The sequence below is a fragment of the Oryza sativa genome, chromosome 6, assembly GCF_034140825.1.
Source record: "Oryza sativa Japonica Group chromosome 6, ASM3414082v1".
Classification (NCBI taxonomy): Eukaryota; Viridiplantae; Streptophyta; class Magnoliopsida; order Poales; family Poaceae; genus Oryza; species Oryza sativa.
Genome location: NC_089040.1, coordinates 30,854,609 through 30,879,509, shown reverse-complemented (window position 1 = coordinate 30,879,509; position 24,901 = coordinate 30,854,609). Strand labels below are relative to the sequence as shown.

At 48.4% G+C, this 24,901-nt stretch overlaps 5 protein-coding genes across 6 annotated transcripts; 3 read left to right on the top strand and 2 right to left on the bottom strand.

The window, feature by feature from the left end:
- Positions 1–316: 316 nt before the first annotated feature.
- Positions 317–2,826, top strand: LOC9272421 (protein FAR1-RELATED SEQUENCE 9). The gene has a single exon (XM_015786237.3). The coding sequence runs from the start codon at positions 401–403 to the stop codon at positions 2,474–2,476; it is 2,076 nt and encodes a 691-aa protein (XP_015641723.1). The 5' UTR covers positions 317–400; the 3' UTR covers positions 2,477–2,826.
- An 8,884-nt stretch (positions 2,827–11,710) lies between these two features.
- LOC4342027 (F-box protein SKIP31) lies at positions 11,711–14,506 on the bottom strand. The gene is made up of 8 exons (XM_015788026.3): positions 14,260–14,506; positions 13,869–14,182; positions 13,700–13,772; positions 13,309–13,419; positions 13,037–13,211; positions 12,817–12,944; positions 12,566–12,626; positions 11,711–12,043 (listed from the first exon to the last, which is right to left on the bottom strand). The coding sequence occupies exons 1-8, from the start codon at positions 14,452–14,454 to the stop codon at positions 11,973–11,975; spliced, it is 1,128 nt and encodes a 375-aa protein (XP_015643512.1). The 5' UTR covers positions 14,455–14,506; the 3' UTR covers positions 11,711–11,972.
- A 289-nt stretch (positions 14,507–14,795) lies between these two features.
- On the bottom strand, positions 14,796–16,245 carry LOC4342026 (arogenate dehydrogenase 2, chloroplastic). Its single transcript, XM_015788025.3, has one exon. It carries the CDS (start codon positions 16,166–16,168, stop codon positions 15,014–15,016), a length of 1,155 nt encoding a protein of 384 aa, XP_015643511.1. The 5' UTR covers positions 16,169–16,245; the 3' UTR covers positions 14,796–15,013.
- A 140-nt stretch (positions 16,246–16,385) lies between these two features.
- LOC4342025 (uncharacterized zinc finger CCHC domain-containing protein At4g19190) lies at positions 16,386–20,905 on the top strand. 2 transcript variants are annotated; one of them, XM_015788023.3, is made up of 6 exons: positions 16,386–16,759; positions 17,354–17,505; positions 17,640–17,759; positions 18,718–18,919; positions 19,318–19,432; positions 19,550–20,905. In XM_015788023.3, exons 1-6 carry the CDS (start codon positions 16,475–16,477, stop codon positions 20,518–20,520), a joined length of 1,845 nt encoding a protein of 614 aa, XP_015643509.1. In that variant the 5' UTR covers positions 16,386–16,474; the 3' UTR covers positions 20,521–20,905. The 2 variants fall into 2 exon arrangements, with proteins under 2 accessions (XP_015643509.1, XP_015643510.1); XM_015788024.3 differs by having other exon boundaries at positions 17,349–17,505.
- Positions 20,906–21,673: 768 nt separating this feature from the next.
- Positions 21,674–23,078, top strand: LOC107277437 (arogenate dehydrogenase 2, chloroplastic). The gene has a single exon (XM_015785654.3). The coding sequence runs from the start codon at positions 21,736–21,738 to the stop codon at positions 22,795–22,797; it is 1,062 nt and encodes a 353-aa protein (XP_015641140.1). The 5' UTR covers positions 21,674–21,735; the 3' UTR covers positions 22,798–23,078.
- The last annotated feature ends 1,823 nt before the right edge of the window (positions 23,079–24,901 follow it).

Sequence of the window (24,901 nt, the reverse complement as noted above, 5' to 3'; positions counted from 1 at the left end):
TTAAAAATTACGTGAAACTTAAATACAAGTTACACTGTAGTTATATGCAAGTTACAGTGTAATTACATATAAGTTATAGTGTACACTACGATTATACTATAATTATATCTGTCAAATTTTTAGGAGAAAATTTATCGACAAATGTATAGGTGGTCCCAGGATCTACCTACCATCCCAAGCTAGCAGGCCGGACATGAGCCCACCCAACGTGGGCTTGTGCCTCACTGGCTATGGCCCACTTACGCAGAACATGGGCCCACCCTGCGAGGCCCAATCCCTTCTCTCTCTCTTTGCGCGATTTCTTCTTCTTCCTCTCGAACGAATCCCCTTCCCCTTCCGCTCGACTCCAACTCCGGCGCTGCTCCATTCTCGGCGGCGCGAGCTGCGAGGCGTGGGCGGAATGGAGGGGCATCGCCGCGGCGAAGCGGACGACGAGGAGGAGGAGCTGGGGCTGCGTCTCGGCCTCGCTAGCGCCGGCGCTTCCGCCGCGGCGGCGGCGGCAGGCGAGCCGCCGTCGGTGGGGATGGAGTTCCCGACGTCGGAGGCGGCCAGGGAGTTCTACTGCGCCTACGCCGACCGCGCCGGGTTCGCCGTGCGCACCGACAAGTCCCGCCGCTCCCGCCGCGACGACTCCGTCATCATGCGCCGCTTCGTCTGCACCCGCGAGGGGTTCCACCCCACCAGGCACGACGACCTCACGGAGTCGGAGGCCGCCGCCGGGAAGAGGCGGCGGAAGCGCCTCATCATCCGGGAGGGGTGCATGGCCATGTGCGAGGTCACCAAGAAGGAGCCCCCCTTGCGCTGGGTCGTCACCAAGTTCGTCGCCCACCACGTCCACCCCGTCTCGCTCCCGCTCTGCCCCCGCCCTCCTCCCGCCGGTGAGTCCGATGGTCTCGCCGGAGAGCACGCCGCAGCATTGGATGAACCTACCCAAGCCGCCACCGAACCCTCGGACGAACCCACCGGAGCTCCTGCTGCAGTGGGCAATGGGGCGCCCAATGGAGGGCCATCCTTCTGCAATAGGCTCGTCAGAGCGAATCCAGCTGGGGTGCGTGCCGAGGTGCAAGATTTGCTCGATTACCTCAGGAAGATGCAGGCCGAGAGCCCGGGATTCTTCTACGCGATGCAGGTAGATAGCGGCAATTGCGTGACCAATGTGTTCTGGGCTGATGCAAAGGCAAGGATGGCATACAAGAGCTTTGGAGATGCAGTGACATTTGATACCACATACAGGAAGACCAAGTACATGATGCCGTTCGCGGTGTTCCGGGGAATCAACCATCATTTGCAGGGGATCATATTCGGGTGCTGTCTGCTGATGGATGAGACAAAGAGTTCATACACCTGGTTGTTTGATACATGGCTTGCTGCAATGGGTGGCCGCCAACCTGATCTGCTGGTGACAGACCAGTGTAAGGCGATGGAAGCAGGAATTGCGAGGGTGTTGCCCAACACCCGCCATCGTTTCTGCCAGCGGAACATTTTGAGCCTATGTAAGCAGAAGTTGTCTGCTGTGTATATACAGCACATCAACCTGAAAGCTGATCTGAGGGAATGTGTCTTTGAGGCTGAGACAATTGAGGAGTTTCAGGCTCGGTGGGACTATGTCATCCATAAGTATAATCTCGAGGAGAACACTTGGCTTCAGTCGTTGTATGACACTCGGCAGCAATGGGCTTGGGTGTATCAGAAGGGATCCTTCTTTCCAGAGTTACTCAAGTCGCAAAGATCTGAGAGGCTGAACAAGTTTTTTAAGACGCATTTCAACATGAAGACTCCACTGCTTGTTCTTATCTCTAGGTTTGATCAAGTGATGGCGTTGAGTTTCGAGAAGGAAGCTCAAGCAAACTTTGTGACAGCATATTCAAAGCCTACCCTGAAAACTCCTTCTGTAATTGAAAGGCAGGCTGCGGCCATCTATACAAGGGCAGTGTTTGACATATTTCAGGAGGAATTTATCGAATCGCTAGGCTATCATGCTGATAAAATTGAGGATGGAGTTATCCTCAAGTACAATGTGGCCAGTGAGGAAGAAAATGGCCGGGGCTATATAGTCTCTTTCAACCAGCTGGACAGGAAAGCAGAGTGTACATGTTGCAAGTTTGAGTACGCTGGTATATTATGCAGGCATGCGCTAAGAATCTTCTTCATGGTCGGGGTTCGGAATCTACCGGAGGAATACATCATGAAGAGGTGGACAATGGATGCTGTGAGTAGTGTTGTACCAGACGAGCGATCGTTGGAGACTGGAGTTAGCTTTCCTGAGCGCCTAGTTGCTTGGTACAACGATCTCTCTCTCGACGGTTTGACATACGGAATGAGAGGAGCCATGTCACCAGAAGTTTACAAGGTTGCAAAGGCTGCACTTCAGAAAGCATTTGATGATGTCTTGGCTGCGAAATATCAGCAAATGAGTGAGCATCAGGACATGCCTTTGCCAAAGTCGCAAGCTAAAAGGACACATACAAGAGCATAGTTCAGCATGATCTGGTACATGAAAGGGAAACACCAGATGACCGGCCGTGTGGAAGTTTGTAGCATGAGTAGCTTGATTCTCACTAACCTAGCAAGATTAGCATGGTTTCTGCATGGCAGATAGGAGAGTATTGTGCATCATCTCCAGCAGAGTATTCAGAGATAAGCTGGCATTTGTTAGATGTGTACAACTATCATCATAGGATATGCTCATTTTGTGCTTGTGCAAATGGAAGATTGAACCCCACCCATCAATCTTGTTGACTGTTCTTCCGGGCTTCAGTTGCACCGAGGCACTCAATTCAAGAATTTTTTTCGTTTTTAGATTTTTTTTTATATTTACAGAAATAATCTATCGACCGAAAAAATTGCAGAAATAGCCCCTGCTGCCCTAATGGTGGGCGGCAAGCTGACGTGGCAGACGGTGGGTCGACCGCGCCGTCTGCCGCCGTCGGCCAAAATTGCGATTAGGCCCTTGCCGCCCATACAGAGGGCGGCAAGGGGCTAATTGCAATTTTGGCCGCCCATAAAGAGCTTGCGGCCGTACTTTTTCATCTGGGTCCCTTGCCGCCCCAATAGAGGGCGGCAAGGGACCCAGATGAAAAAAGTACGGCCAAAAGATTTTTCTATGTTATGTTATTGGTAAAGAAGTATTTATTGGTAAAACTTGTTAATATTGTTATAAAAATGTATTGAAGTTGGTTGTTGCGCAATTTCATATGTTAAGTGAGGTATTATTTTGTACCTTATTCGACGTATTAGTACTCGGATAATTTATATAGGCCTATCGCAGTCTGGGTCGTAGAAACATTATATGGACTTAACAAGGAGAATTATGTAACATGAAGAAATAGTAGTACAATTTGAACATGATACGACTATTTGCATTGCGGTTACATAGATGATATTAGATTCGAACTAGGAGGGAGGTAGTGCAATAGTTGAACACAACGACGATGTAGTAATGGGACAAGGAAGCATGACAATAGAAATTTCAATATGCCAAGTTGTCCGATAATAGCTAACCCCTATGTGAGGATCCCTTTCCTCTCTCAAACCGCGCTTTAGTAACCCTGTATTGCTCTGGTAGTTCAAGCTGCACAACACGGCTAGGTGGAGTTAGAACCCTTCTGGTGTCTATCCATTCTCTGTATTGACATCTCCTTGGTGGTTCCGGGGAGGAAAGAATAGATGTAAAGCAAGCAAAGTTAGTAAATGTTGTGAGAAAATAAGGATTCATGTAATCAAAATATTCTTACCATGAAATCGTCGTCAAGAATATTTGGACAAACAAAGAACCTTCGACCCAATGTTGTAGGATTTATGGAAAGAAGAACCTGACAACGATCACCACACCTGCATCTTGGACGGGCTTCCCATGGAGGGAGTGCCGTAGTTAGCACCCGCCAGTCGCTCTGTTGTTCACGACATTGTCGTTCATAAGCCGCTTTTCTCTGTAAGTATTGCTCAGTACTTTCGGATGCGAAATACCAGCGACCTTCTTGTAAACAAGTGGTTAGGTCGAGAACGGGATTTTCTGTATCGACCCACTCGATGTATGCGCAAGCCGTAGTGCGGGTCTGCCGAATAGAGTAGTATTACAAAGAATAAAGCGATTGCCCATACGGAATGAATAAGCATATGCAAATAATAAAATACCTCATGGTCATAGTTAGGGCACCTAAAAAAGCGCCTTCCTCGAATATCAGGATTCCTCGAAGCCATTAGTTGGCATCGATCACCGCATAGGCAGAGAGGACGCTGGCACCAAGGTGGTAGTAGGTATACACAAGGATCGCTACGCCAGTTTGGATCCTCAACACCCCGGCGTCTAGCCATTGACGAAAGCCGGTCGGATTTGTAATGAAGCAAGTGGGGAAGAGAGTACTGAATGTGACTGAGTTCTGAAAGATTGTGAGGCCTCACTCATTAAGGCGACTTATATAGGCGCAAAAAATCGAGTGATACCCCTGACATGTGAACGTGGTGGGGTATGGTGGGTATGCCTGATTGGCGCCGAAAGATACATGCATGATCGGCGCCGAAAGTTACATTGGTCGTATGCGCCAAATGGCGGGCAAATACTCGTATCACACGCGAATAAAGGAGGCTGCATCGGTGCGGCAGAAAGTAGTCGTGCATGCGCCAAAAGGTATCGTGCATGCGCCGAAAGGTATCGTGCACATATAACAACAACGTAGTCATTACACAAGCATACAGTACTGGAAAGTGAAGCAAGTAAACAAAGAGAAGACTGCTCTACTGGCCCTGCCCCGCGCCGCGACCACGCTTGGTCCTCCGGGCCTGTGCTCGCACGTGGTCCTGGGAGTAGGTGAAACGATCCGGTGGCACAGCACGGGTAGCACGAGTGTCCTGCGGAGGAGTGGCCTGCGCCTGGTCCTGCGTCTGCACCGGCGGTGCGCCTCCCAGCTGTGAGGGGCCAATGACGTCCTCTGTCGAGCCTGAAGCGAAGTCGAAGTCAGTGATGTCGAAGAGCAAGGTGGAAGGCAGCAAGCGGTCCGACGAGGTCCCAGCATGGTCCAGTGGTGGACCCTGACTCGACGTGCCGGCTGCCTGTGACGAAGTCCCGGTGTACTGCCAGAACTGCGCTGAGTGCGAGGTCGACACAGCTGCCTGAGACGCTGACCCTGCAGCCTGGGAAAAGTGGGCGGCCTGCGTCATAGCGAACTGGGCGAAACCTACACATCGACACGGGACCCTTGTAAGCTAAGACATAAAATGTATGTAAATTGATTGTCGAAGTAATGTTGTTTTTTTAAGTACCTGTGGGGGGCACAACAGAAGGCCTAGCCGAGGAAGGCGGGGTGCTGAACGGTGCACGAAACCCTGAAGCAATCAGCAAGTGAAACGGCTCACTTATATGTGCGAGGCATGTACAGAAATAGTAATAAAAATACTTACCTCCGTGCGGAGGGGGAGTCGGCCTAGGAACGTGCGCAGCTGGACGGGGACCAGTCGGTACGGGTGGCCGCTGTACAGCTGCGTCTGCCCGAGCAACGTCGTCTGCACGACAGGTGAGCACTCGGAGAATCGAGCGCATCGACTCCACCATCCGCGTGTACGTCGTCAGGTGCTCCTCTACGGGTACCGGAATCCCCGCGCCTAAACGTTGGATCGTCGTTGAACCGTCAATGACGACCCGGTTGATGTCGTCGACCTGCATGGTTAATTTGTTCGTAAATATTCGTAAAATTTGACGAAGAGAAAGACATGAAAACATAAAGGAATGGTGCAATGCAGGGTACTCACAGCACGAGCGAAGTCCTGGTCGCGGTGCCTGGCATAGAGGTCTCTAGTGCTCGCAACATGGGGCTGCTGCTCCAAGGGAGCGAAGGTGACCCTAGTACGGGTGCGTGGCTGGTACCAGCATAGGTAGGCCTGGTACGACTCCTCAGTGTGTGGCTCTCCCTCGTGGTCCACGACCTCCTCGGTTGCGAGCAACCAGTCCTCAACAAAAGTCGCCAACTTGGCGGGCCAGTCGCTAGCTGAGTGCTGACCCTTGCGCGAGTACCTGCGAATTAATGTGTAATATTAGTGTGAAACGACAGATGTTACAAATTATTGTGAACAGGCAGATTTTAATGCAACAACGGAAAGCGTAGTGCAAGATCTTACCGGTGAACAGCAGCTGGGACGGTGGTCGGAAACGGTACTGGAAAGGGCTGACGGAAGCCGAACTGCCGCATCACGCGGAAAGGGGCGTGAGGCTTAACGCAGATGTCGAAGACCATCGGAACCGTAGTCATCCAGTACGCCTGGTCCCTGGTGCAGAGTGTGGACAGACCCAACGGCGCACGAGCCTGGGTAGCCGCTGCACTGTAGGGCTCCCACACGACGTCAGTCGGCAGAAGGCGGTCGAACTCCATAACAAACTCAGGATACGACCGCCTAACCTGGACGTGAGCCCATCGGCGCTGCAATACGAGACGATCGATGTGATGTACAATGAACTTAGCAATTAACTTAACAATACGATAAGATCGATGCAACGTACCTGACGACGGCACCACAGAGTACCCATCGTAGGGTAGTCGACCTCTGGTCGCTCCTCGTACAGTGACTCCTCGTACGCGTGCTGGTCCACCTCAGGGCGGCCGATCGCAATCCTCTCAGCTGCCCAGATAGAAAGAAAGAGAGGGCACCCACCAAAGGTCGCGCTGGGATCCGTCTTCGTGCAAGACTCACAAAGTGCACGGTACAGAGCCGCCAACAACGCGGAACCCCAGCTCCACTGAGGCACCTCGCCTACCGCGGCGTCGGCGATGCTCCTGGCGTAGTGCACGAGTCCCTTGTCGACGGCGTGCCCGTGACCGCCACAGAACATCACCCAGCCAAAAAGCCAGAGCAAGTACGCCTCCAAACATCGGCTGTAGGAGTACTCGTCGGCCTCCTCCTGTAGCTGCTCAACCTGCAAGCCGTCGATAAAATGTTAGGCACCTTAACTGCGGACTAAATATGTAATACGATTGTCATTTCGGTACAAAAACACTCACGGTGAACTGAAGCAGCCACCTCTTCGTAGGTCCGGTGTTGCGGTGGTGTGCCAACGGCTCGAGCGGGAGGTGCGGTGCACGCTGTACTAGTGCGAAACGTGCCGTCAGATCGTCCTGCCAGTCCACAGCCGTGGTCACTGGCCCAACAGCGTCTCAAGCGAGCGGTAGCCCCAACAAGTACGATACGTCCTGTAGGGTAGGGGCTACCTCACCGCACGGCAAGTGAAAAGTGTGCATCTCTGGCCTCCATCGATCGACCAAAGCTGCTAGGAGGGACCTGTCCACAGTCCATCGTCTGGCCGGGTCCGCGTCGCCGGCCGCAGCCTCCACCAGCCGACACATCGGTAGGAGGCCGGCCTCACGTAGCCTGCAATAACAAATTAATATGTCATTATAAAAAATATTACAGTGCAACTAACTTATAGTAAAACACTGTTCGTACCTCTCGACAAAGGAGTCGTGAACCGTGAGTAGCTCACCGCACGTCCGTGCCCGGAACGTCCCAAGCTGAGCCCCCTGCACCGCAGTAAGGTGAGACCGGTGTCGGTGATCTATCGCCGGGTCCAACAACTGAGGTGTATCCTGACGTGCCATCTCTGAAAAATATAGTGTTTCGTGTTAGAACAATTCAAAAAATAGTAATGTAAAACAAAAGATAACTTGCAAAATTATGAAATAGTAATAAAATCATGAGATTAATTATGTACAACAAGAGTACAGGCTATTTAAATATAGCAAACGTTACTAATGGTACATAACGATGACGTGCAATTTAACATATATGTAGAGTTCAATAATATAACATAACATTACGTGTCGAAGTCCGACATACATCAGCATACCTAAAGACGTTAGGCGCCTTAGTCCGACGTTACATCACGAGACCTAAAGACATGACATGCCGAAGTCTGACATTACACGACGAAACATAAACACATCGATAAGTTCGAAACGAATTACAAGCAAATCCACATGCCGACATAGAACATAAGAACTACACCACGTAGCCAGACGTGGCACGACGACGCCTAGGACGTGGTCGAGTGGAGGTAGTGCCTTCACCCGTAAGGCGAGCTCCATCTGCTGCTGATTCTGATAGTCCTGCCTCCGCCGCACTTGGTTTCTCCTTGTCTTTAGGACAATGCTTGTAGGTGTGCCCATGTTCATCGCATTTGCTGCAACGCTTCACCCTGCCAGCCTCCGACTCGTCCATATCGTTGCGGATGCGACGAGTCCTCCTCCTTCCAGCCTTGCCTCGGAGCTTCGATGGGTCAGGAATATTGAGTACTTCATCGTTAGTCTCTGTGAACTCCCCAGCTATGCCGAACCCATAAATCTCGCCGCTCCATGTATGATATATTACTTGCTTACTGAAGTACTGTGACACATATACTGCATCTGGTATGCCACACTCCGCTGCGGCAGCAATGACATGGGTGCATGGCCTGTGGAGCAGCTTCGGCTTTGCACAAGAGCAATGACATGTGCCGTCGGCTTTGAGAACACACTCCTGCTTCACTCTCTTGCGGTAGATACCCCTGCCTGCCTTATCTTGACATAGTATCTCAAACCTGTGCTGTTGGGTACCTTGCACTACAGCTCGATGTTTCATGGCCTTTTTACGCAACTCCTCTAGCTTTTTCTGCATGAAAGCTCCAAACAAAATGCTGTTGTTCGGCATAGAGGGAAGAACTGCCTGGAACCGATCCCTAAAATACCTGCATGTCCCATGTAAAATGAACTCCACTATGCCAACTAGTGGCAGTCCACGGACACCGCGCATCACCCAGTTGTAAACTTCTGCCAAATTTGTTGTCATAATTCCATATCTAGCACCACCTGTGTCATACGCCTTGGCCCATTTCTCTTTTGGTTCATGCAGAATCCACTGAGAAAATTTCCGAATCTCCAATCCAGTTTTTCTAACCAATGTTGGACTATCCGTTGGGAGAGGTCCAAGAGCTTGAGGAGGGTCAGCAACGGCGGTCGATGGAGCCGCTGCACGCTGATCACTGCATTTGGCTGTCAATTCATCTAATCTCTTCCAAAGCTCATTGAATTTTTTTCTCCTGGTTCTGATTGCACAGCCTCTTGAACTTGTTCATGAGCTCTTTGTTCTTGAATTGCTTGAAGAAATTAGCTCCCATATGACGCATGCACCACCTACTCTGTACATCTTCCCAAACACCGGGGTATCCTCGTTCCATACTCCCAAACTGCAACTCTTCTATCGCTCGCAGAATGCCAGCGTGCCTATCATGTATCAGGCACACATTTGGCCTCATACCAACAACTTTTGTTTTAACCAATTTCAGGAACCAGTACCAGCTGTCGGTATTCTCACTCTCAACAAAAGCAAATGCCAAAGGCAATACCTGATTGTTCCCATCTACCCCTATTGCTGTTAGTATCTGGCCCCGATACTTTCCTGTCAAGAATGTCCCATCAATGCAGAGAACAGGACGACAGTTCACGAATGCCATCTTGCATGCATGTAGAGCTAAGAACGCCCTTTGCAGCACACTCTTGCTAGGATGTTCAATTGAGGGAAATTTCTTCACTTCGTAAGAGCTCCCAGGGTTTCTTTCCTCGATAACACCAAGCAGGCGTGGCAAATTGTCATACGAGGCTTCGTAAGTTCCAAATCTCATCTCTATTATTTTCTGTTTGGCCCTCCAGGCCTTGGCATAGCTAATAGTATACTTGTATGTCTCTTCGATGTGTCGGATTATTGACCTTGGTTCATATGTGAGATTATCGATGACATGCGCATACATCTCAGATGCAACAAATGCACAAGTAATGTTTCTGTGGTATTTCTGAACACCAGGTAGAAAACATGTATGCTTGGTAACAACTGACACTGTCCAATAATCCTTCCATTTCCCCTTATACGCGTGCACTCTCTAGGGACAACCATCTTTTTCCTTAACACACCGAACTTCATATTGCGACCGGTTGGACTTGGCAACCCAAAACTCTCTATGAAGTGACACTGCAAAATGTTTTACCGCCTCCTTCATATCTTCTGCTCTACTATAAATCGCTCCCTGAATAACCTCATTTTCTTTGTACTCCCATCTCACACTATCCTCTTCAGAGACGATCAGCCCAGAAAAAATCCTCACTAGCCCATTCTGCTGGATTAATATCCGTCTCATCATCTGACGAATCACCTTCCTCTACACGCTCATTGTCAGAATCCTCCCTCTCCATTTCATCCACAATGGCACCGACAGTCTCCCCCTCGTCGGCCACTCCACCTGGTTGAATGCCAACTGGAGCTACTACGCCCCCGTCCTCTCGTGCGTTGACCTCCTCCACAGAAGTCTCGTTTACTTCAGCACTTGGTCCCTCGCCATCATCCATGTTCATTTGCACACCTGGATCCTTCGGGTGAACAAACGGAACCAAAGCTAGAGGCCACCCGCGTTGCAATGCATTTTCCAAATACCATCTCCACACTCGAGAGTTTTGAACTGGCATTAGTTCCCAATAAAAACCCTCAGTTGCCCAACTTACTATAACATTGATTGTTATGTCACTTGTCTGTGGATCAACTCTCAAGCCCTTCATTAACCATCCTTTTATAGAAGGTACACTCCTCTCAGCCGATCTATCAATTCCCCTTTCTGATACAATAAAATCTGACAGATCTACCCCAGTTGGCCCGTAACGGACGTTTCCTGGTCCATGGTAAACTTGAAATATTTGTTTGTTCGACATATCTGTCAACGAAATAACTAGATCATATTACTCTTTCATGCAATAAACATCTACAACGTAATATCTTCTTGTATAAGCCAATGCAACGGTAATGTATTGATTCCAAACTAGCAGATCTACGTAGTTACCGATATCTACAATACGCACTTCTAGATTAGTACAACTAAAACCCTAAAAATATAATGCATTTATTCAAACAAATTTTTAAAGAATACACACTATTTAACTCAATAATCACATATAGGATCTATGAATATTACCTGAAATTGGCGTCTGAATCCGGCAGGGCTTCGCCCCTTCTTCTCTTCTCCTCCCCTCTCTTCTTTTTTTTCACTGGAATTGAGGAGAGAAGAATGAGGGCTGGGGGCTGGGCAGCAGCCCTTTTATAGGCAGCGAGGCCTGCCGCCCGGCCAGAGGGCGGCAAGGGGCCGCCTGCAAAATAGCCGGCCCCGACTGGCTTTTTTGTATTCGGGCCCCTTGCCGCCCCACCAGAGGGCGGAAGGGTTTTCCTGCAAAAAACCCTCCCTCCGTCACCGCCCGTTCCTCCCCCGTTTGCCACGTCAGCTTGCCGCCCCAGAGGTGGGCGGCAGGGTCTATTTTTGTAATTTTTTTGGCCGATAGATTATTTCTGTAAATATTTTTTTAAAAAAATCTAAAACCGAAAAAAATTCCTCAATTCAACCAAGGCATCTTCGACATCTATCTAGTTTCACCGCAAGAATTAATTACAGCCATTAGCATTTTCTTACATGGTTGATGAACCACACAGATCGGGGTGGTGATTCTTGTAATACTGGTGTCGACCAGCAATCAGGTAATATGATGATCTCACAAAACAGAACACAAAGGCGCACGCTCATTACACGCACAAAACAGAGCACAGAAACATACACATGGGTTCATTACTGAAACACTAAAAACTTGATGCTTTGCAAGCTGGACATCAATTAGAACATAACGATACAAATACAGCGCAAAAACAAATACAGTGAGCATTACAGAAGGTTTCTTTTATTACTAGCATGCACCTTGTAATTTAGGAAGATTACAACAATATACAGCTTCCTCAACTGATCAAAACAGATCAGAATTTTAGCCGTCTCATATTTGTGCGTGAGTTGTACACATAGGAACATACCAGAAACCTAAACTAGGTAAAAAAAAAAAAAACATAGCACCAAGCCTTCTGACCATAATTTCCCTTGCAAACCAAAAACTTGGTTTCATGTTGCCAGTATGATTAGGCAATCCCAATTATCAGCAAAACCTCAAGGCATATTCAAGTTCCTTCTCATCAGCACAGCTGTAACCCAACTGATATGCGCGTGCTGTTCAGAATCAGAGCACAAGTCAGTAATTCAATGTAATGAAACAAACGACTTATGCATTCTAAACACAGCCTACAATCACCGATTGGTACAGTGGCACCACACACTACTATTGGAATCCAATAATATAAAAGTACAAACAAAACGGAAGATGTGCATACAAAAGGCTATTTGCTCTGTAGGTTAAATATGATACAAAGGCTGTGTTTAGTTCCACGCCAAAATTGGAAGTTTGAAGAAATTGGAACGATGTGATGGAAAAGTTGGAAGTTTGTGTGTGTAGGAAAGTTCGATGTGACGGAAAAATTGGAAGTTTGAAGAAAAAAGTTGAAATCTAAACAGGGCCATGCTGTTGTGCAAGGACGATTTTTTTATATTATTATTGAACAATGCCTAGTAGTTCCACCACCTTTCCCAACATGGCCTAAAGTTCAAATCGTGATACCAAAAGCCTAATTTCTTCATAATTTCAGATATGGTGGAAGAAGAAATTTTCACAGTAGAAAAGTTCAAAGATATTACCAAATCGTCCAGAACCCATAAATGGCTCTGCTTCATCGGTCATACCAGCTTGTTGTAGATCCTACAAATTGTGAAGTAGAAAGGGTTATGAACAAGTACATAACCTGACCCCCAATAACACACATAAAATTTTAGCAATGTTGGAGGAAGTGGTTGCAGATATGGAGAACAATATGCCAGTCAAGATAAAACAAGTTGACAGCCAAATTATTTGAAGGATACAAAAAGAAGGCTATGTGTAATAGACTTACAGTATCATCATCAGCATCCCACTCATCATCAGGACACAACCACCTTTCAAAGCAGTGCCCAGATATTGTACAAAGCAGCAGCCCACTAGACTGGTCCAAGACAAATTCACGACAAGCGTCATCGCAAACTGAAAAATAGAAGAAACCAACCATTTCACATGTATACAAATCTACATTTACATGCGCACATGTGACTAGACACTGAGAAAAACAAACATACCATGAACACGGCCTGTCTTCTCACAAATATAAGCATCACCAATCTGGGTGTAAGAGCATGTATTCCCAGAACAAGAATGCCCCTTGACCGCATCATCAGTGAGGCCTCTGCTGCTTTTCCAGCTAGACACCTGATCGGCTATTGTTTTATCAAGAATAACCTTGTCATCGTTGACCTTCAAAATTCACAATAGTCACATTTAAGTCTTGTCAATATAATACGATTCCATAGCTATGTGGGAAACTATAATGGAGATAAGAATTAGTGATTACTTCAGAGGGAAGGGGAGCTTGACTCCTTTTTGAAGCCTGCATCTGGATATAATACTCCTTGAATTCTGTAGGTGTATTTCTCACAAACTCAACCATATCCTCTCTATCTTGCTGGAATTTACGAATAATGAAAATAACATCAACAAACTGATGCAGACAACTAGCAGCAAGCGAAAATGATTGAGTTGCAACATGTAACTGAACTTCTGTTCAGTGAGTGCAACAAGGTCACAAGGAAAACAAATATCAACTTTTAGTTTGTACATTGAACTGTTTGGGTTTATTCTTGAATTGGTACTGAAATTGCGTAGCCATTCTTAGTTTCACCATAAAACTGCAGCACTACAACATCTGAACTGTAGCTTGAAAAGGTAGGTTTCGGATGGATTACCTGGATGTAGAGTTTCTTCCAAGCGCACTCCCTGAGTTTGGTATTGCATGACAGGCCCCACCGCATACAATACCTTGAAATTATTGGACATGGATCAAACATGTGAGTGAATTCTTTTTATTACAACAAATGCAAAATTGGAGCAAATGAAGTTTCAGGTAAAGCTTACAGGCGGCGCCAGAGGGTCTCGTCGGACGCAACCACGTTCATGAAGCGGCAGACGAGGGCGCAGGAGATGAGATCCTCCGATGAGAGGAACTTGAATATCTGCAAGAACAACTCCGGCGGGATATTGCAGAACATGCCGCTATCGATCTGAGGCGCCACCGACGCCACGTCCTTCTCTTTCCCCTTTGCTCTCCTCACCCTCTTGTTCTGCTCCTCCCCGCTGCCGCTATCCCCATCAGATTCAGACTCCTGCTTCCTCTTATTGTTCTTCGCATCATCTCCTAACTGCTTCTCCTTCTCATCCCCTTCCTCCCGCTGCAACCAATTACCCCCAAATCACAACCAGATTCGCACAAGCCAATCACGCGAGAGATCGATCGAGAACAACTTACACCGGTAGGGTCGTCGCCGCTAGATCCAGAGAGGATCTCCGATTCGAGGAAGCTGGCGAGGCCGTCGACGTCGTCCTCCTCCTCTTCCTCGCCGCCGCCGCCGCCGCCGTCTTCGCCCTCTTCTCGACCTCGCAGCTCATCCTCGAGAACAAGGTCATCGTCCAGACCCGCGGCGTCCTCCTGACCGTCGGCCATGCTCCTCCGCCACCGCCTCGACCTCGACGTCGTCGTCGCCGACGAGATCGCCGCTCCTCCCCTTACCCTAATGGGAGAGATATTGGTGCGGTTGGTTGGAGGATACGTGTCGCTCCAGACCACGACGTCATGGGCCGAATCTCACCGACGGCCCAGCTACCTCATCCTGTCGGCCACTTTACGCGATCACTTCGATTAATTAGGCCCAACGCGATTAGGCCCCCTATACAACCCACTTTCTTTATTACTCCATTCATCATTTCAGAATCAAACAAATTCGTATTCAAATCGACGAAATTTCGCAAAATTAAGATAAAAATGTATAGATTCGACCCGCGATGTAATACAAGTATTTTATTGTATGGAGTATTTAGCATGGAGTTTGAATGAACAGGGTAGTAAATTGAAGCGAGGAAAGGTGAAAAGGAAGCCAAATTTGCGATTTGATGTTCATAGTGGGGAGCAACTTCTGAATCTTGCAAATGACCCGAGAAGGGACCATGGCCACGACTTCACAGGAGATCGACGTCAGAGTTAGCGTGACACCACGATCACCGATTTACTCCGATTGCTCCTCCTCGTTGTCGCTGTCAAGATCGCCATCGATTGGTGCGTCATCCGGCGGCGACCCGGCTGCGGCGGCGGAGACGGAGTCCAACGGCGGCGAGCCCTCGAAGAGCTGCCGCCGGAGCACGTCGTGGAGGCCGTCGAAGAGCCTCTTCTTGACGGAATCCATGGCCCATTCGAGGCGGTTGAGGAGCTCGGTGGAGTTGTTGTTGTACATGAAGAGGCCATTGTAGAGGTCGAAGCTGTCGCTGCAGGTGTTGTCGACGAGGCGGAGCAGCGTCTCGTACCCCTTGGTGTTGATCGGAGTTGTTTGGAGCTCCAGCATGGCGAGTGTTCGTCCGACGGTGTGGGTGAGGAACTGCGTCTCGGCGGCGTGCGCGTCGTGCTCGGCGCAGCTCATCTCCACCATGCGGCAGCCCTCGCGCGCGAAGATGTCGAGGAAGGCCTCGGCGCGGGCGCGGCGCGCCGGGCAGTCGCCGACGCGGACCTTGTCGAACACGAAGGGGAGGCCGCCCCACCCGTCGCCCGCGGACTCCGGGCCGAACATAGGGTGGGTGCAGATGATGTCGAACTCCTCCGGGAGCGTGCCGAGGAGGAGGTTCCTGGGGAACTCCTTGACGGAGAGCACGTCGGCGAAGAGGGTGTCGCGGCGGAGGCGGTGGACGGGGAGCGAGCGGAGGACGGCCTCGGCGGAGAGGATGGAGGTGACGAGGAGCACCACATCCGGGTGGCACTCGACGAGATCGTGCGCGTCGGTGAAGTACGTCGCGCCGAGCTCGGCCGCCACGGCGGAGTAGTCTGAGCGCGAGTGCGCCAGGACGGTGTGCCCCTGCCGCACCAGCGTCCTGGTCAGGAACTGCCCATAGTTCCCAAACCCCACGACGGCGATCTTGAGACCCCTCCGCCTCCGCCGCTCCTCGTCCTCCTCCATCTCACCAACCTCCTCAACGCCGCGAGGCACATGGTCGAACGGTTGCCGTGCATCACCTCCCGTGGCGCGGGCGGCACGAAGCCGGATTGAAGCCGCCGCCACTCCCACGCGCCGGAGCACCTGGAGGTTGGCGGGAGCGGCGATTCGGCGGCGGGAGGGCGCTAGATTCAATCGGAGGCGCACGGAGGAGGAGGAGGAAGAGCACGACATCGCCATCTCGGCGTCGAGGTGAGCGGCGCGCCAACGCGGCGGTGTCTCGCGCCGCCAGCCTACAAATGGGGAGAGAGTGAACCAGTCAACTCAACTGGTAGTGTTCTAGCCTTCTAGGTCTCGCGGAAATGAAGCGGGCCTCTTAAATGGGCCGACCCATACCGCCGAATCGGCCCATCAAACGAAGCCCATGAAACCCATCTCCTCGGCTGGGAGGAGAATCAGAATCCGCTTTGCGAGCAGCGAGGAGGGTGGAATCGAGTTCGAGCGGCGGCGAATCGGGAGCGGCGAGATTGGGGGAGGCGGCCGGAGATGGAGGAGGAGGTGACGGGGAGTCGAGGGGGGTTGGGGGGAGGGAAGAAGATGGCGGCGGGGGAGGTGGAGCTGAAGGAGAAGGCGGGGACGGCGTGGAGCCACTCGTACCTGAACCAGAAGCCATGGCACCCGCTCTCCTACCCGAACCAGCGGCGGAAGTGGATCGCCGAGCAGATCCACGCCAACCGCGCGCGCCGCCAGGAGGAGGTGCAGCGTGAGTTCGCGCAGGAGCAGGAGTTCTTCCGCCAGACCGCCCTCTTCTCCAAGAAGGACAAGGAGAAGGTATAATGGAACCGGAACCCTATGTATATGCTAATTACCTTCTTAGCTAACTATGTTGCTGTATATGTGTCTCCTAAATCATCTGCTTTGATCATAGCTTAATCTGCTTGTGCTTTTGATCCGATATGGCCATTGACAAGTAGTGTTAGCAACTTAGCATTGCTTATAGACATTACCTAAATGTTTGACATGGGTTTCTGTAGGATTTCTTTCTATTCATTGTCATATTTGCTCCATGGATGATGATAATACGTGCCAGTGACTGTGCAGCCCCACTTTTGTGCCCTCAAAGTCAAATATATGTTTGTTACATGTATCAGCATGGGACATAAGTCAGTAAGTTACAGTAGAAATGAGGAAAGATTTATCTGCACTTGGACCATGGACCTCAAACCTATTTAATACTGAGAAATCTAGTTATGATGATTGCTAGTTGCATACAAGAGGTTTATATGTTTGTTGCATATATCCTTTATAGGAGCTTTTATGTTAAGCTGTGATGAACAAGTATGCTTTTATCTAAGTCTTCATGCTTCTTTTGTCACCCATGAAAAATTCACGGTTGTCGATATCCAATCTGTTTCTCAAGTTCAGATGGAGATAATGAAAGCTGTGAGTTTCATGTATGTCCGCCCACCTGGCTACAACGCAGAGAGTGCAAAAGCAGCTGAAATTGAAGATGAGAAGAGGAGGTCTGGTGAAGGTGATGCAACCCAAAGTGCTGCTGCTGCAAGCACCTCTTCAATGTAATGTAGCATTTTTTTCCCTGCCGTGATTCATGAATTATTTCACATTTATCAAGCTTCTACCAACCCTATTACTTCTGCTCATATCACTTCTCTATATTTTCTTTAACTTTTTTTTTAAAAAAAAAATACAGGCCTGATAAGGAACTTGACAAGACCCACGCAGGTCCAGATAAGAAAAACAGGCCAAAAGATGTTTTTGGCCGGCCATTGCCAACAGAACAAGAATTTGAAGTGCTGAAAAATGCTCCAAGGTACTTTACTTCCTTCACCTTGTTTTGTGTTAAAATCTTGAAACAATCACTACATGACAGTATGACATACAGAGTTTCTTTTTCCAAACCCAAACAATTACCCTTTTCACTTTATTTTCATTTTCACCTTTTTCCAATCTCAAATGATCAAACATGACATTCATTTTCATTACATTTTTGTGAGTTATGGGAGTCTAAGTCACAGGGAACGTGGAACTTAGCTAAGTTCCTCGCTCCGGATCGAGGAACTGGAACTAGGCGGAACTTCGTTCCGAAAATGGGTGGGTTGTCGTTCCAGTACACGGTAGGAACAATGGAGGAACTTAGCAGGATGATATGAGGGAGGAACGAGCTACGATGAGCAAAATATGGGAAAGGCAATCCAAAATTTCCGAACAGAATTCATCGCTCCATGGGACGACCGCTGCTTTTGCTCTTTGCAGCTCGCTGCCATCGCGCCTAGGTGCATATATGAGCGTGCGCTGCACTGCTGCCGCCATCGTGAAGGGGAGGATGGAGAAATTGAGGCGCGCTGCGTGTCGCACCCGCTTTTCTCCTCCATCGCTGTCCGCGGCAGCGCAGTGCCAAGCCATCGCGCTGATCTTGCCGTCGCTTCGAGCCATCTGCCATCGCGCTATCGACTTTGTATGAAAAAAGAAGAGCACAATCCAGGGAGTCAAACTAGGAACACCGAACATGTTCCTTAAATTGGGTACACCGTTCCGGATTATCGTTCCGGAAAAACTAGGAACATGTTCCATCTATCGTTCCATAGTTTTAGAAGAGGTATACCCCTCTTGTTCCATCTTTTTTAAAGATGACGTCCCACGTTCCTCGATCCATCGATCTGGGAACTTTTGTGACTTAGATGGGAGTAGGCTTAGAGCATCATTGTGCTGCCTTGAGATAACTCTTAAGTAGCATTTTATGATTTAATATGTTTTTGTTGTACTCTCAGGTTGGAGACAGGTGCTCCTGCGAGGGTTAAACCATTTGGAGTTGAAGTTCGTAACGTTAGATGTTTAAGGTGTGGAAACTATGGTCATCAGAGTGGTGACCGAGAATGCCCACTGAAGGATGTGATCATGCCTAACGAGGAGAGCCGACTGAAAAGGGATGATCCTCTTACAGCTATAATGGCACAGACTGATTCAAGTGAGGTTAGGTTTTTTTTGTCAAAATGTTTTCCCTGTTGCAATTTACATTCAAATAAGCTTCCTGTAACAAGACTTGCAAGTAGTAGATCTCTGTCAACCATTTGTATTGCTTGTCTCCCTTTTAATAACTGCATATAATTTGATTGCTGATAGCAACTTATCTACAGTTGCTTTTTTTTCCTGAAGCTTGGGTAATTAATATCTGAAGATAGCTCTTGAAATTGTCATCAAGTGGAATACTATGGATAGAGTACTGAATATTGAATCAGCAGTTTTAAAGATATATATTTCTTTATTTGAGCGTGTCAACAATTAAGATGCACATTTTTGCCATTGCCACCTTTTCTCACTGTACTTCGGTTAAACTTCAAAATGTTTTAACACAAGGAATTCTTTGCCAGCCTTTGAAGTGGGAACTTAGGCAAAAGCCAGGCATGAGCCCTCCACGTGGTGGATACAACCCAGATGATCCTAATCAGCAGATTGTAGCCGAGGACATCTTTGATGAATATGGAGGTAGATCATGTAGAATATGGATAGCATGCAGCTGTGCATTGACAAACTTTCATCATATTTCTGAGTTTAATTTATGGCTAGTATATTGGCTGATTATACTGGTTTCTTATATTTCAGGATTTCTTGGTGGATGTGATATTCCAGCTCTTCTTTCCAACTTTTCTGCTAGCAAATCAAAGAAACGCTCCAAGAGTAAAAGCAAGCATAGGCAGGCTGAGCCTGCTGCTCATGAGGAATCTTCACACTCTGAAGCTGAGAAGAGCAACAGGACATCAAGGAGCAAGAGAAAGAAAGAATATTGTTCTGATTCGTCATTTTCTGGTGCTGAGGTGGAAGCTAGAAAAAGCAAGCAAAAATCAAAGCACAAGAAGAAACACCTGCCAGAGTCTTTGTCTGATTCAAAAGTTGAAGTTGGTAGAGATACAAGAAGACATCAAAAGAGAGAGCATAGGAAGAAGAAAAGAAATATCACTGAGTCAGAGTCTTCATCTGATTCAGAAGTTGATATAGATACAAGGAAACATCCGAAGAGGGAGCACAGGAAGAAGAAAAGAGATGTCACTGAGTCATATTCTTCATCTGATTCAGAAGTTGAAGTTGATAGAGATACAAGGAGGCATCCGAAGAGAGAGCATAGGAAGGAGAAAAGAAATATGACTGAAAATGGGCATTCAAGCCGATCGAGGGAGAAGCACCACTACAGTGACACTAGTACTTCGGACAATGAGAAGCACTCAATGGGACATAAGGATGAGCAATACTACAGCGATTCAAGTTCTTCTAGGAGCAATCGGCATTCAAGAAGGTCAAGGGAAAAGAGGTACTACAGTGACTCAAGTTCTCCTGAGCACAATAGGCATTCAGGGAGATCAAAGGAGAAGAGGGCCTATACTGACTTGAGCACGCATGACAGGGATAGGCATTCAAAGAGATCGAGGGATAAGCGGGAGTACACTGAATCAAGGCCTTATGAGAGCAATAAGCATTCAAGGACATTGAAGGTGAACTGGCACTACTCTGATTCAAGTGCTTCTGATTATTCAAACTCCGAACGGCACTATAGTCATCGCCATCGTAGAAGAAAATGAGCAGTGTTGTATAATCTGCATGATGTCTCCACAGAAGATCGCTCTGCCGTTTATATGATGTCATTAGCTACATATGCTTGGTCATTTTCTTAAGGCCACCAGGGTCCACGGGTTGCTGGTGTTTGGTGACTGCAGCTGCTAATCGACTTGTGATGCGATAGTAATGTATGTGACTGAATTTTGTCTTCTGTAGAAGAATTGTTGTGCCTTTTGTTGTAGGCTTGTACCCGAGGGACTTTTATTAATTTAAAAAATATCTTGTTTGGCATCATGGTATCTTTTGAATTCACTGAATAAAGGCCCTCATTTGTAATGGAGGTCCTTACGAATTTGTTGCTCTTTTATGCCTGGATAAATATAATGCTCAACTGAGCATGATTTGTAATGGAGGTCCTTACGAATTTGTTACTCTTTTATGCCTAGTATCTGTACCAATTACCAAATAGACATATCCAAGACATTGAGTTTCAGGTTTTTGCCCTTTTTTTGCTAACATCGTTGATGTTTTCCAAGAGCTAAAAGAGCCTTTCAGCAAAATAAATTCAACTCTGTGTTTCATTTTCCAAAATTGCAGTCGACTGAAAAACAAAAAAGAAACTCTGCAATTTGACAACTGTCAAATGAAACGCTAAGCGAACATGGACACCACTTCACCTCAAAGCTGAACAAGGCTTATTCCTGTTAGGAAAAAAAAGAACTTATTCTTCCACCAACGTCCATTGAAAAAGTTATCAACTTGCTCAAATCAAGTCAACAAGTAAGCTCAAATCACCTTGCTTTCCCCTGCAAACAGTGTTTAAAATGCTCAACCGAATAGTTCTCCAACCGCTGACCTGTTGCTCTCTTGTAGCTTAGTCTCTATTAATCTGGCTATCACCACTGACCTGCTGCTCTCTTGCATTAGTTTACTCTCTCTTTAATCTGGCTATCAGCATTAGAGTACTGACTCCTACTACTACTCTACTACTAGTTAGCAGCCATGATCCATCCCAACGAATAACACCGTTCTGTCCTCCAGTTGATCAATTTACTAATCACCTCATCAGTTAGCCCACAAAATTAATTAATTGACTGACTAATCACCATCATTTAGCTCACTTAATTACTAGTAATTGGGATTTAGGATTTCCCCCAAAGCCCACAACTCCAGAGCAAGGTAGGCAGCAAAGTGAGCCAAGCCCAACCCCCGAAGCATCCAACGCGAGAGGCGGCGAGATGCTGTCGTCTTCCACCTCCACCCACTGCCTCCACCAGCCGCCGCCGCCGCCGGCGAGCCACCAATTCCGGTCGGCCGCCGCGTTCCGCCGCCCTCCGTCTCCGGCGGCGGCGCCCCTCCGCGCGCGGCCGCAGCGCGGGGGCGGCACCACCATCCGCGCCATCGACGCAGCCCAGCCGTTCGACTACGAGTCCCGCGCGGCGGGGCTCCTGGAGGAGCGGCAGCGGCTCAAGATCGCCATCGTCGGGTTCGGCAACTTCGGCCAGTTCCTCGCCCGCACCTTCGCGCGGCAGGGCCACACGCTGCTCGCCCACTCCCGCTCCGACTACTCCTCCCTCGCCGCATCCGTCGGCGCGTCCTACTTCCAGGACCCGCACGACCTCTGCGAGTGCCACCCGGATGTGGTGCTCCTCGCCACCTCCATCCTCTCCGCCGAGGCCGTCCTCCGCTCGCTCCCCGTCCACCGCCTCCGCCGCAACACCCTCTTCGTCGACGTGCTCTCCGTCAAGGAGTTCCCCAGGAACCTCCTCCTCGGCTCGCTCCCGCCGGACTTCGACGTCATCTGCACCCACCCCATGTTCGGCCCGGAGTCGGCGCGCGACGGCTGGGACGGCCTCCCCTTCGTGTTCGACAAGGTCCGCGTCGGCGACTGCCCCGCGCGCCGCGCCCGCGCCGAGGCCTTCCTCAACATCTTCGAGCGGGAGGGGTGCCGCATGGTGGAGATGACCTGCGCCGAGCACGACGCGCACGCCGCCGAGACGCAGTTCCTCACCCACACCGTCGGCCGGATGCTCGCCATGCTGGAGCTCCGGTCCACGCCGATCAACACCAAGGGGTACGAGACGCTGCTCCGCCTCGTCGACAACACCTGCAGCGACAGCTTCGACCTCTACAATGGCCTCTTCATGTACAACAAGAACTCCACCGAGCTGCTCAATCGCCTCGAATGGGCCATGGATTCCGTCAAGAAGAAGCTCTTCGATGGCCTCCACGACGTGCTCCGGAAGCAGCTCTTCGAGGGCTCGCCGCACGCTCCCAACAACACCCCCGTCAGGAAGTAGCCGCATCATCGTCTTCCTCCTCCGCGCTCCAAGCCACCATGGCTCCATATGGTACTGTATCATGAAATGCTCTGTTACTCAACTTAAGTTCTTGATGCTCATACTTGCATTGCAATGTGCAAATCTGCATCTGTATTATTCTTTACAGGGTTCTTTGAACCCTTTGTTCCTTGCCTTGTTAGTTGTGCTTCATTCCAAGTAATTTCCTCTTGGGAAGAAAAAGATATCTTGGAATTATGATTATATGAGGATGAAGAAATAAACTTTGGCATTGTCATGAAGATTAACTCGTCATCATACAAAAAAAAAAAGAACATTGAGGAATAAGCTTGGCATTGTGATTTGTGATACAAGAAAGTTTTTCAGGAGCAAATTAACTTGGCTTGTGTGTTAGTAACTCAGGATCTTGAAGTAGAGTAAGAGTCAAACCCAAATCACCTTGGCTTTTGAACTTTGGGAGTCCTTGTCGTCCCAAGTATGGCAGAGAGTGTTAGTTGTGAGAGCGACCTTGTTTCTTTGCGACGAGGTTAGGTGTGGCCATCTTCTCTTCAACCGTGCTGTTCATCCGGTTGGTATGCAGCTTTCTTGACAGCGGTATTAGAGGCACTTAGCAAAGGGATTCCAAATCTGTGTGCTCTAATTATTTGTCATGGAAAACCACATGTTTTACATTAGCATGCTTTGAATTGAGCCTCCCATGGTGACATCTGTAAGTCGCATGAAGATTTTGCAAATCAATCAGTGGATCTGTGTTGGTGAGTACTTGCCACTCGGGGTTTACTGTTCTACTGGGGCCCTGCACTGCTTCAGACATTCTATGGATAAACTCCTGGTAGCTCCAATTGTTTCTTAACAAAAATATTTGTGCCTTTCAGTCTGATGACAGGAAAAAAAACAATTCAGAATTGTCTCATGCGAGTTCCCAATGAATTTCCAAGGACTTCATTTTCGTTGTTGAATTCGCCTGATTAGCGAAGCACATCTGAATTCCAGTTTCTTCAGCTCTTATGTTTTACTGACCAAAGGGGCAGAGGCCTGCAATATAAAAAGAAATTGTTAGTGCTTAATCGACCTGTGAGCATGTGATAGAAGGAAGAGGTCAGGTTAACACACCAACACTGATGACCACCTAACCATTATTTAGATCATGAGTCGTTTTCGTCAGTCCCAAATTTTTCTCTGCTTTGTGGTGGTGGTGACAGCTCTGCGTCAGGCCCAGGTTTTATTATATATGCTCCACTATGGAAGGATGGGTTCATGGCATATTGATGTTGTGCCACGTCTCTGAAGTCTGAACGGCTGTTTCTTTGCTTGTTGTGGAGAACTTTTGCTGCGTTGCTGCTTCTGCTGCATTTCCGTTTTTTTTTTTTATCTGGGGTCCGGATCAACCTATTGACACTGACTTAACTGCGGCTCCTGCATTGACACAATTACACACGTAATGTACCTGCAGAGTGGTAGGTAAGGATTAGGGAATTGCAAATCACTCGTTGGATGATTGGATATTTGGATTTGGAGCCCTGATGATCAGAGCTATCCTGTGATGAACCATTTTTTCAGAGTCTCACCAATTGGTTTGCTGGTATTCAGAGATTCAGAAAATGTCATATTTATAACTCTTGTTTGAAGGCAGCAGTTTCACTGGAATCATGGTGGTTCATCCATGATGTTCAATCGAATCAAACTGAGATCGAGGTATGCTAGCTAGCTACTCCATTTGTTGCCAACTGTGTTTCATGGTTGGGCCTTGAGATATGCTGCCTGAGATTTGGAGCCTTGTTGATTAGAGCTTACCAAGTTCAGAGTCCCAACAGGTTTGCTGGTATTCAGAGACGTTCAGAAATATTTTGTCTACCACGAGTTTGTTCAGAGTTCAGGCAGTAATTTCACTGGAATCATGGTGGTATGGTGGTTGAATCATATGTTCTAAGGCCTTCTTCCGAATCTAGGATTTTTGGAATAATTTTACGGGAATTAAACTGATTCATATGAAAATCCTGTAAAATTCACGCGTTTAGCTCATGATGGAGCTTGCTCAGGGCTGGGCCTTGACATTCGCTGACATTTGAGTTGGGCCAAGTGTTCCTCAATCCCGGAGGCCCAG